Source organism: Actinia tenebrosa, unplaced genomic scaffold (genome assembly GCF_029948245.1).
Source record: "Actinia tenebrosa isolate PJP-AT-01 unplaced genomic scaffold, QUT_ActTen_1.0 PGA_scaffold5__44_contigs__length_20552954, whole genome shotgun sequence".
Lineage (NCBI taxonomy): Eukaryota > Metazoa > Cnidaria > Anthozoa > Actiniaria > Actiniidae > Actinia > Actinia tenebrosa.
The window spans coordinates 17,156,231-17,167,750 of record NW_028292582.1 but is presented as its reverse complement, the minus strand read 5'-3'; the positions used below and the strand labels follow the sequence as shown (position 1 = coordinate 17,167,750).

Sequence of the window (11,520 nt, the reverse complement as noted above, 5' to 3'; positions counted from 1 at the left end):
AACTCGTTGCCCACTCTCCTGGTGGTGTAAGAAATATCGGGAAATGTCTATTTCACCACCATACGATACGCTTGCTATAGTTAAATAGTTGGCAAATGTTCACGTATCTGTTTCGAGTTTAATCGTGGATCAAGTACAAACTAGTACAAGCTAGTACAAGTTTCGCTAAAATGTAACAATAATTCCTAAGTTAGTCTACATTTGTGGGGAAATTATTTACGCTTAGACAGTATTTATATTTAGAATTAATTGTACTTACATCTGGTGGCGAATCACGCATCTAAATCAGTCTTTTATATCAAAATTGTCTTTGGCTCGTAAGCACATGCATATCGGTTCATCAAGAATTAAGCGAGTGTACTTTATTGCATAAGGCTAGATCAAGTTTCATTGCTATGTTTAATCATTAATTTCTGGTAAATAATGGGGTCAAGGAAATCGTAAGAAACAAACAAAACGAATAAAATGTATCGAAGTTAACTATTCTCAACATCCCGGCCCCCGATGAGGAAACCGGGGTTTCGTCATTAGCATATAATTGTCTTATCTGCATAGCAGCATTCTTCTTTCTTCTTTCTTCTTTCTTCTTTGTTCTGATGCCTCCAATAGGCAGAGTTTTCTTATTGGTCGGTGTAACTCTGAGTTCTTGGTCTTTATTGCTGCACTTCGAATCCGTCCGTCTCTACCAGGGAACACCTGAGTAACGCGACCAAGAAGCCATTGACCTCTCGGTGCGTTATCATCCGCAATCAGTACTAGATCGTTGACTGTCAGGTCTCGGCGTGGCCTGAGCCATTTCTGGCGTTCTTGCAGTGTGGGTAAGTACTCGTGAACCCACCTCTTCCAGTAGTGGTTCGCGAGGATCTGTACTTGTCGCCATTTTTTCCTGCTTGACAAATCTGTATCTTCAAAGTGTCCCGGCGGTAGGGTGACAGCTGGACGTTGTAGCAGAAGGTGGTTGGGTGTCAGCGCCTCCAAGTCTTTGACGTCGTCAGAGTTGTGGCACAGCGGTCGGGAATTCGCAATTGCTTGCGCTTCGGAGAGCACGGTTCTCAGCACCTCTTCATCTACCGTCCTTTCACCGAGTATAGCTTTCATCGACCGCTTGACACTCCTTATCAGTCCTTCCCATACTCCGGACATATGGGATGCACCCGGTGGGTGGAATACCCATTCACAGTTATGCTGCTGGAGCTCCTCTTCTATGGTCTTGTGGTTCCATTCTCTGATCGACGCACGCAACTCGCGTTCTGCTCCGACAAAGTTAGTGCCATTGTCCGACCTCAGCTGATTAACGCTTCCTCTAACGTTGATGAAGCGTCGGAGCACCATTATGAATGCGTCTGTCTCTAGTGACTGCGCCAACTCCAGATGTACAGCTCGCGTCGTCATGCAGACAAAAATGCAACCGTAGCGCTTTGCTGTACCACGACCCCTCTTTACATTTAAAGGGCCAAAGTAGTCTATGCCGGTGTAGGTAAAGGGCGGTTCGTAGGGCGTCACCCTTACCTTGGGCAGGTCTGCCATTTCTTGTGACATCCTTTCTGCATGCTGTTTCTTGCAGATGAAGCATCTTCCTAGCACCTTCTTGATCGCAGCTCTTGCCTTGACGATCCAAAACTCTTCTCTTACCTTTGAGAGCAAGTGTTCTGGTCCACAGTGACCGAGCCTCACATGATAATGGTTGATTATCAGTTCGGTGTCGCAGTGGTGTTGGGGTAGGATCACTTGGTGCTTTGCATCGTACGTTATTGGTGCCTCGCTGATTCGTCCCGATACACGCATGACCCCTTCACTTGGATTCATCATAGGTTTCAACTTTACTATGTTGCTAGAAGGTTTCACTCGTGTCTGGGAACCAGACTTCCCTCGGCTAAGTTCACGGACTTCATTAGGAAAGGACCTTGCTTGCACGATAGCGACGATTCTTTGTTTAGCCTTCTTGAGGTCGTTGACTGTCAGTCGCCGGTGGCTCGGTTTCTTTCTTCCTTCCTTCCTTCAACCAATTGATGAACTTGATTATCCATGCTACACTTTTGCGCAGCCTTGACCAACTTGAGTATCTTGCGAGTAACTCGTGAAGAACCGAAGTTGCAGCTGCATCGGTCTCGGTTGCAAGGCATGTCTTCTCCTTCTTTATTTCAAGTTTATCGTCGGGGATGTCTTCTACATGGTGACTTGGCCAGCTTTCTTCACCTTCCCAGAGGAATTGGGGTCCTCTCAGCCATCTTTCACTTTCAATGAACTGCTTTGCGTCTAGACCTCTTGAACAGTCATCAGCGGGGTTCAGCACTCCTGGGCAATGTCGCCACTGTGCTACTTCAGTGGCTTCTCTTATCTCGTTCACTCGGTTGGTAACGTAGGTTTGGAACCTTTTGCTTTCGTTGGAGATGCAATACAGAGTGATGGTGCTATCGGTCCAGAATAGCGTCTTGCTTATCAGCATGTCTAGTTCTCTCTGAATGAACTTGTCCATTCTAGTAGCAAGGACAGCACTCTGTAGTTCCATTCTTGGAATCGTTGGGGCACGAACCGGGGCATTTCTAGACTTTCCTTGGACGAAGGAACAAGATATTGTTCCATCCGGATAGGTCGCCCTCAGATAGGAAACAGTGCCGTAACCTACTTCGGACGCATCACAAAAATGGTGTAGTTGGATGTCAGCTAAATCCACGTCGGCTGGATTTCCGAAGAAGAAGCGTGGAATCTTGACTTCAGTCATAATAGGCAGCAGGTTCTTCCAATGTTCCCATTTTTTCAGCAGCTTCCCCTTCAACGGTTCGTCCCATGTCTGCTTTTCCTTCCAGCACTCTTGCAGTATCTGTTTTGCTGGGAGAACTACAGGGGCGGCGAAGCCTTGTGGGTCATAGAAAGACGAGACATAAGATAGTACGCCTCTCATCGTATTAGGCTTGCTGCATTTAGCAGCCTTGAAGCCAAAGGTGTCTTGCTCTACATTCCACTGCACGCCAAGTGCGCGTTCGATTGGCAAATCATCAAAATCTAGGTCCAAGGTGGGGTTAGCTCTTTCCTTGCTAGGGATCGAATCCAGGACTGCACGGCTGTTGGAGGTGAATTTCGTCAGTCTAAATCCTCCTCTCGATAGTAGGGATATCAAGTCCTTCGCGACTTTGATAGCAATTTCCTCACTCTTGAGCGCCTTCAGCATGTCGTCAACATAGAAGTTCCTTAGGACAGTTTGGATGACAACGGGATCGAAACTGCTTGTATTATCTTCTGCTGTTTTCTTCAGACAATAATTCGCGCAACAGGGAGAGTCTGTCGCTCCGAAGATGTGCGACATCATTACATACTCGTCAGGGGGTCCATCGATGTCGTTACTATACCAAAGGAATCTTAAGGCATCTTGATCCTTGCGTGCTACCTTGACTTGGTGAAACATGCCTTCGACGTCTGCCACTACCGCTACCTTTTCTTGACGAAATCTCATCAGTACTCCATTCAAACTGTTTGACAGATCCGGGCCTTGTAGCAGGTTCTTGTTCAGGGAGGTTTCCTGGAATTTAGCGGCTGCGTCGAAGACGACTCTCACCTTGCCTGGTTTATTGGGGTTTGTAACTCCGTGATGTGGCAGGTAGTTGGTCTTTGGAGTAGTCGATCGTGCTTCATCTGGAGTCAGCTTCCTTGTGTATCCTCGTTGTACATATTCCTGAATTACCTTTCTGTACTTGTCTTCGAAATCTGGGTCGCGTTGAAATTTCCGTTTGAGACTGTTCAGTCGAGACTCTGCAAGCTTCCTGTTATTGGGTAGATGAGGTTCGTTCTTTTTCCAGAGTAGACCCGTCTCGTAGTGTCCATTCACAAGCCTTGTGGATTCTCGAAGGATGTCTTCTGCTCTGCGGTCCTCCACCGACTTCAAGGTGTCTGTTTGGTCCTCAATTCCTACTCTCTCTATCTTCCAGAACCGTTCCAGCTGGTTGCTAAGCTCTTTATTCGTGTCCGTGAAGTTGAAGCTTGTTTCTTTCTTGGGGCTTGGGGCACCTGTCGTGTGGCCAGCAATCGTCCAGCCTAGTGCTGTTCTAGTAGCGTATAATCCACTCCGTTCATTGTCTGCGGGCGATCGAACATCCTTAACTGCGTGCGCATTTCTCACATCTTCGCCGATAATCAGTGTCACTTTCTTTAAGTCTACTTCCGGTATGCTGACGTCACATAAGTGTGGGTGCTGGTTTAGAACTATCTCGTGTGCCAGCACCCTTTCCTTTATTTCTAGTTCGCCAGAAAGGCCTTGTTCCACGTTTAAAACGGGATCTTCGTCGCTGGGTTCGGCAGCTTGTAGTTTAAAGGATACTTCCTTGTATTCGCGATCTTGTGTGCCAAGGACTGTGGTCACTGAGACTGGAAGCTTGGGGCCGTCAATGCCTAACCTTTCCGCGAGCTGGGAGCAGATTATGGTCCCTCGACTTGCGTTATCCAGGAGACCATAAGTGGTTACAGATTTGCCTTCGTCGCTTATCACTCGGACTGGAACCACATGTAGCAGGATTATTTGACCTTGTTTCTGGCTGAGGGTTGCTCGCGTGTCGATCTCCTTCCGTCTAACTACTTCTGATGCAGGTTGTGCGGAGGGTTGCGGGGATTGGCTGACAACTTGTTGCGGTCTGTGATCTCGATGCAGCAGCTTATGGTGGGGTAGGGGCGCCTTGCATAGACACCTTTCTGTTGATGTGCACTGGTACCTCATATGACCCGAAGCCAAACATAGATGACAGAGCTTTTGTTCCTTTACGAGGGTCCATCTTTCTTCAGTTGATTTCTTGGGGAAGACTTCGCAGTCCTTCAAATCATGCTGGCCCTTGCAACACACGCAGGTCTTTCTTTCTTTCTTCACGTCGGTTGCCATGGTGGATAGTGGCTTACGGTAGCTTGTAATGGGCTTCAAGGCTGTGCTCATCTTGCCAGGTTTCATGGATGAACTCGAGGCTTGATGATTGCTCAAGATATGACCAAATTGAGGGTCATTCATGATTTTCACTTGTTTGTCTACCAGGCTAAAGACATGACTGAGGTCAGGGCCGGTGTCCGTTTCGTCGCGAATTCTAGGGACACCTTTAGCCCACTCCACCTGCATGTGGAGGGGGAGTCTGTCGATTACCCTTTCTATGTTATGGCATGCGTTCATCTCGTAGAGGTATATTTTGTTGTGGCGAAGGGCCTTGATGACGGTCTGGAGGTTGTTGCGAAGCTTCGTGAGGGCAGTCTTGTTCCCTCTCTCGATCCTGGGACCATCTGTTATTCTTTTAATAGATGCTCGGACGACCTTTGCAGGGTGGCCGTACTGAGATTCCAAGATCGCCATGGCTTCTGCATATCCGTTTTCCTCTATCTCGCAATAAGTGATGGCTTCCCTTGGGTCTCCTTCAACGAAGCTCAGCAGGTGTGATATCTTTTCCTTCTCTGTCAGGCCCTTTTCCTCTAGCCAGTCCTGCATTCTCAGCTTGAAAACCGGGAATTCAGCAGGATCTCCAGAGAACTTAGGGGGATCAGGTTTCGGAATCCCTTGTCTTTGCATCATCGATTTCATGACCGTCGTGGACTCCGAATTTTGCTTCATGGCGCTCATCAGCTGCTGATTTATTTGCACCAATGTAGCAGCTAGAGTCTGGTCCAGGGTTGGATTTCTTGGGTCTTGGGACCAGTATGACCTTTGTTCGTCATACCGTTGTTCTCCTCCAGCTTGGATTTGGCGGGTATTTGGTATCGTCGATTGGCGGAGATCATCTCCCCCAAGACCATCACGTTCATCCAGGTCCTGGTCTCTGTTCGGCGTTGATGTCACAATTGGCTTCACCGGTGGTATATTTTCTTCTTTAACCTCTGTTGCAGGTTTTTTTTGTTGGCTGTACTGTCCTTCTATTTCGAATTCCAGTTCCTTTCTCTGTCTCATTTCATCGTCTTGTTCTTCTTCTAGCAGCTGGGCCTCATAATTGGCGCACTCCATTTCGTCTTGCAGTTGCTGGAGGTGTTCCTTCAGCTCGCTTTCGGCTCTCTTGGTCTCCAGCTCGACTCTGGTCCTTTCCAGCTCCGCCTCTTCTCGAATCTGTTTCTGTTTTAGCTCCGATCTCTTTATTGCTTGTTCTAGCTTGAGCTTAGCAATCCTAGCGGATCTAGCGGCAGCGCGCGCGGTTGAGGATGTGGAGGAGTATTTACTTGCTCCTGATTTCATTGATATTATGGACTTTGCATCGTCCTGTGGGGTAGGACACGGGACTTTATCACCTGGAAGGGGGGCATTCATTGACTCCTGTAGAACGTGTATGAGAGCTTCCTTTTGTTCGTAAATTCGTCGAACGAGTTCTCGATTTTTCGTGCTCATTGCTTGTAGCTCGGTGGTGTCTACAACAATTTTGGCGAGATCGCTGTAGATTTCTTGATATTTTTCCCATTCATTTTCAAGGCTTTCGATTGCCGATTTTGCCCCTGCTGGGCGAGAAATGGCGTCACATTGCTGGATTTTCTGTATTATTTCTTCAATTGCTGTCTCAGAACCCCTGAGGTCAGAAACTAGTCTTTCTCTTCGCATAAATTGGAAGTATTCCGCGTGCTCCGGCCTTATCTTTGCCTGTCGGCCGGATTTTCTCGGAATTTGTCTTTCTCGTTCCGGAAGCGCCACGCGTCCATAATCCGATTCCTCGATTTTTTTATCTTCCATGCGGTCGGTGTCAAATTACGGGCTTCTTAACTCGGGGCTTTAACGATGGAATTAAGGTCGGGATTATCTCTTAATTTTGCTCCTCAGATCGAACTGTAAGAAATATCGGGAAATGTCTATTTCACCACCATACGATACGCTTGCTATAGTTAAATAGTTGGCAAATGTTCACGTATCTGTTTCGAGTTTAATCGTGGATCAAGTACAAACTAGTACAAGCTAGTACAAGTTTCGCTAAAATGTAACAATAATTCCTAAGTTAGTCTACATTTGTGGGGAAATTATTTACGCTTAGACAGTATTTATATTTAGAATTAATTGTACTTACATCTGGTGGCGAATCACGCATCTAAATCAGTCTTTTATATCAAAATTGTCTTTGGCTCGTAAGCACATGCATATCGGTTCATCAAGAATTAAGCGAGTGTACTTTATTGCATAAGGCTAGATCAAGTTTCATTGCTATGTTTAATCATTAATTTCTGGTAAATAATGGGGTCAAGGAAATCGTAAGAAACAAACAAAACGAATAAAATGTATCGAAGTTAACTATTCTCAACAGGTGGCTCCTCGGCCATAACTCGGGAACGAAGCGTGCTAAACGAAACTTGGTAGCATTGGCAAGACTTGTGTTGTCAATCATCTGACCACGTGACATGGCGTGACATTACATATCACGTTACTTACACCAACCGAATATTATCGCCGATTTTTGCGACTGACTCATTACAATGAATGCTATGGTAACGAAACTTGGTACGATGGGTGATACTTCATACTTACGTCACATATCACGTGACTTACGAACAAAATATTATCGCCGATCTTCGCCAATAGTCATTACGATGAATGCCATGGTAACGAAACTTGGTACAATGAGTGAACCTTGTGATGTGAGTCATCTGACCACGTGATATGACGTGCGTCTCATATCACGTGGCTAAACGACCAAACATTATCGCCGATTTTTGACAATAGTCTCGACTTACGGACAATAATGTTCGGTTCGTAAGTCACGTGATATGTAACGTCACGCCATATCACGTGGTCAGATGAATGACAACATACGGGTGACCAGTACTACTACGTTTCGTTACCATAGCATACTTCGTTCAGACATTATAGTCAAGGAGCCACCAGATGCGTGTGCATGGGGCCACGAGATGCGGGGCCACCTGAGGTATGTGTTAGCGAGTCCGGTTAATATAAGTTTAAATTCATGATTACATCCAATTGTTCGTAACTCATGACTGTTGGCAAAAATCGGCGCTAATTGTTTGTTTTTACATTTACCAAATTATAAGCACGCCCTCTCTTCGAGGCCTAAGTGCTCGGGTAGGTCAGGATCAAAGTTAGTGTTCTAATTTACAGACCCCACTTTTAAATGCATTAACATTTGGGGCTGTGACTAATTCAGCGGTTAGATTGTTCCATTGTTTTATTGTCCATGGTAGAAAGCTGTATTGTATGTATGTTTTTTTCTCGAGAGGAATTTTAAAGGATCTGTTGTGATTATTTCTTTAGTTTCTTGTCAAGGGTATCAGTTCATTACAGAGATCTACATCAACTAAGTTGTTTATAATTTTGTACAGCATAACTAATCTCTTGTCAGCTCTGCGCTGCTTAAGACTGCGCCAACCAAGCTCTTCCAACATCGCGGCGATGTAATATTATATGATGTAATAGTCCTAAAATAAATATATAAGTTAATTTTGTAGACTATTATCGAAATTTTGCGAAACTTTGCTCCTGTTGATTCAGGCTATTCACTTGACCGTGGGATTTGTGAGAAATTATTATGTACATCTGTATGATGATGATGGTAGTCATGATGATGATGATGGTGGTGGTAGTGGTGATGATGATGACGATTGTGATGATGGAGATGATAATGAAGGTGGTGATGATGGTGATGATGATGGTGATGATATGGTCATGATCTCTTGTGGAGATGGCGATGATAACAAATGTTACATGACGATAATGAAAACGGCTGCTAAAGGCGTCTTTACATGCTTTCAGCTCGAAGCCGTTCAGCTGTTGATAGTAAGGTATCATATTGAGAGGAAGCTTGACTAGAAATACAAAGAACTGGCTTTTCTAAGTCTTGCAATCGGAGTGAGCACAACTGAAAACTTTTAAGGAGGATCCATTGGAGGCCAAGTCGGGATTTTGGGTTGACAGGGCCCAAGACTGCGCGTGATCTTAACTGTTGATAGTAAGGTATAATATTAAGAGGGAGCTTGACCAGAAATACGAAGAACTGGCTTTTCTAAGTCTTGCAATCGGAGTGAGCACAACTGAAAACTTTTAAGGAGGATCCATTGGAGGCCAAGTCGGGAGTTTGGATTGACAGGGCCCAAGACTGCGCGTGATCTTAACTGTTGATAGAAAGGTATTACATTGAGAGGGAGACTGACAAGAAATATAAAGAACTGGTTTTTCTAAGTCTTGCAATCGGAGTGAGTACAACTGAAATCTTTTAACCATGGTGCCGCGACCATGAGTGGTTTGAAAACTGGTGTAGCAACCCAAATTAAGGCAGGAATAATAGACCTCTTTGGCTTGAGTGTTATTTTGTCCTATTTCAGACCATTCTCGTGAGAGTATTCATTGTTTGAGTGGTATCCATATTGTGCACAACCAACGGAAAAAAAAAGATATTCAAGAGCGACACTTGGTAAAGAGGTCTATTTGAAGTCCTCAATCAAGTACAGACTCCTATCAGAAAAACACATGAACAGTAACAACATTGAATGTATCTTTTTACAATTTTTTTTCTACAACACAATGAGCTTTTCTAACTGGGGTTTTTCAGTTAGTAAAACAGAGAACTAATTACTATAAATGGAAAGAGCATGTTAAAATACTCCAAGTTTCGAGTTCTCTTTGCTCAGCCTTAGTCTCGGTTGTGTGTAAGAATACTCAGCTATATATTCAACCAAAACCCGTGGCATTTTAAACAACTCGTACTGTTCCATAGTTCGAACAGTGCTTACCATACAATGAACCTTAATGAAAGAAAAAAAAACGCACTTGTACAAATTGAGGCTAGGACTGAGCAAAGACAAACGTTTTGACCAAAAATTAGATTTTTTAATTCACATCTTGGTTAGTTTTGAACTTCCTTCCTTCAAACTTCATAGTTCTGCTAATTTTAACATGCTCTTTCCAGCTATAGTAATTATTCTCCTATCCTGTGAGTTTTGAAGACCTTTAGAATAACATATTGGTAAAATCTCATTGTCCAGATACTGATTGGTCTTCTCTGTGTTACGATTACATTAGTAATTATTATATTCAACTATCATCTTGCTCTTCTTGGTGGAAATTAATGATGGTCTGTCCTCTCTCTGGATCCCTGAGCCTGAATATCCTTACATTTCGTCCACCACCAATAGAACTAAGGATTTGTAAAAGGCATTAGTTAGAGGGCTTGTTCATATGACTAAGGATATTCTTATTTCAATAAAGTTAGTCACCAAAAACCTAGAAAGCTGTGATCGCTGAGAATCATGGGGAAATGCTTTATATCCAACAAGTAAAGTTTTTGACACAAACTGCAGCAGTTGAGGATGCTCAGAGGAGGTTAACTTGCAACTGGTAGAAGATCTCAAGTCCATCAACAGCTATCAAGCGGTTGAAACATGTAAAATCTATCTATCCATAATCCTTGTCGGTCTCAGCTTTGTAGCTTTTCAGGTGACTAACTTTATTGAAATACGTGTATATGAATAAAAAGGTATTATATTAAAGCACTTATTTATAATAGTATTCTTCATTAATTGGTCTCACTGTACTCACATCTACAAAATGGGAACAGAGTTCCCCAAAGAACCAAGAAAGCGCCACACAGGCATCATCATCATGCATTGTTGTGAAAATTAATCAAGAGTTTCTTTTCTATTGCTGGTTTGCAATCATTCCCAAGAGAATGAAATAAAAAGACAAATTGGCCAAAATGGCAACCATTTTTCTGTCTTTCGACTCTCTTGGGAATGCTTGCAACCCATCAATACGAAATTTTGTTAGAAGGTGGCAACATTCTAATAAACTAAACTTGAATAGCCTAATTTCTGTTAAACAAATTTTGAAACAATTGTTTCATCTAGGGCCCTGTTGTTTAACACAAAAACCGAAATGTTTCGCGTCCACACTGGTTTGATCAGGGGCGGCAAAAACGCTTCATTGCACATCTAAGCATGTGCGTCAAAGCTGAAATTGAGCCCGCGTTGAATTATTAGCCTTCCCGACATGTTCCCTTGACAATCATGACGTCATCGTATTCGAAAAATTTTGGGTACCAAATGTTCTCCGTCCACACTAATACGGCTAGCCGGCGTTTTCAAATTGTTCCACTCTGGAGACCGTATTCGAAAAAATTCGCTTTCGGTAAAGAATTGTTCCGGATTCGCCCGGACTAGTGTGGACGGTAGGCCTAACCGAAGAAATAAAAATTCGGATTCAAATTTATCTGGCATAGTGTGGACAGGGCCTAACATGTTTTACGATTATTGCTAATTAGTTCTCATTTTCGCACAGTGAGACCGCTGAAAATACACTAAAAGTGTTTTTTGTGCGTGTTCTGTACTCAGCCCAAATTAGTAACTTTTGTTTGGCAGTTGCTTTGTGACTATTCCTAAGAAAATTACTGTCATGACACAAAAAATTAAAAGTAGAATGGTGCAAAATTCAACGAATATTTTTCAGACTAACATTTCCTTTCTTAGTCAACACATTATTTTCTTTCAATGTCATTATCTACCACCATGTTTGCATCGGCTTTCCTGTCAAAATTAGTTGACCCCAGTTCCCTAAACATTTTGCCGTTTTGCCACAGGGAGCCC

General features: G+C 43.7%; 3 protein-coding genes across 3 annotated transcripts in view; all 3 read right to left on the bottom strand.

Moving 5' to 3' along the window:
* Positions 1 to 543: 543 nt before the first annotated feature.
* Positions 544 to 1,806, bottom strand: LOC148906752 (uncharacterized). Its single transcript, XM_089038116.1, has one exon. It carries the CDS (start codon positions 1,804 to 1,806, stop codon positions 544 to 546), a length of 1,263 nt encoding a protein of 420 aa, XP_088894242.1.
* A 127-nt stretch (positions 1,807 to 1,933) lies between these two features.
* LOC148906751 (uncharacterized) lies at positions 1,934 to 6,673 on the bottom strand. Its single transcript, XM_089038115.1, has one exon. It carries the CDS (start codon positions 6,671 to 6,673, stop codon positions 1,934 to 1,936), a length of 4,740 nt encoding a protein of 1,579 aa, XP_088894241.1.
* A 2,672-nt stretch (positions 6,674 to 9,345) lies between these two features.
* LOC116286296 (structural maintenance of chromosomes protein 6) overlaps positions 9,346 to 11,520 on the bottom strand; it is a 57,041-nt gene continuing 54,866 nt past the window's right edge. The window contains exon 29 of the mRNA XM_089038413.1: positions 9,346 to 10,076. Within this exon, the coding sequence (XP_088894539.1) occupies positions 9,974 to 10,076 (103 nt within the window). The 3' untranslated portion in view covers positions 9,346 to 9,973. The remainder of the gene's footprint in view (positions 10,077 to 11,520) is intronic.

Excerpts from the sequence above, each read along its gene's own strand:
- LOC148906752 (XM_089038116.1), bottom strand. The coding sequence starts at position 1,806 with ATGAATCCAAGTGAAGGGGTCATGCGTGTATCGGGACGAATCAGCGAG.
- LOC148906751 (XM_089038115.1), bottom strand. The coding sequence starts at position 6,673 with ATGGAAGATAAAAAAATCGAGGAATCGGATTATGGACGCGTGGCGCTT.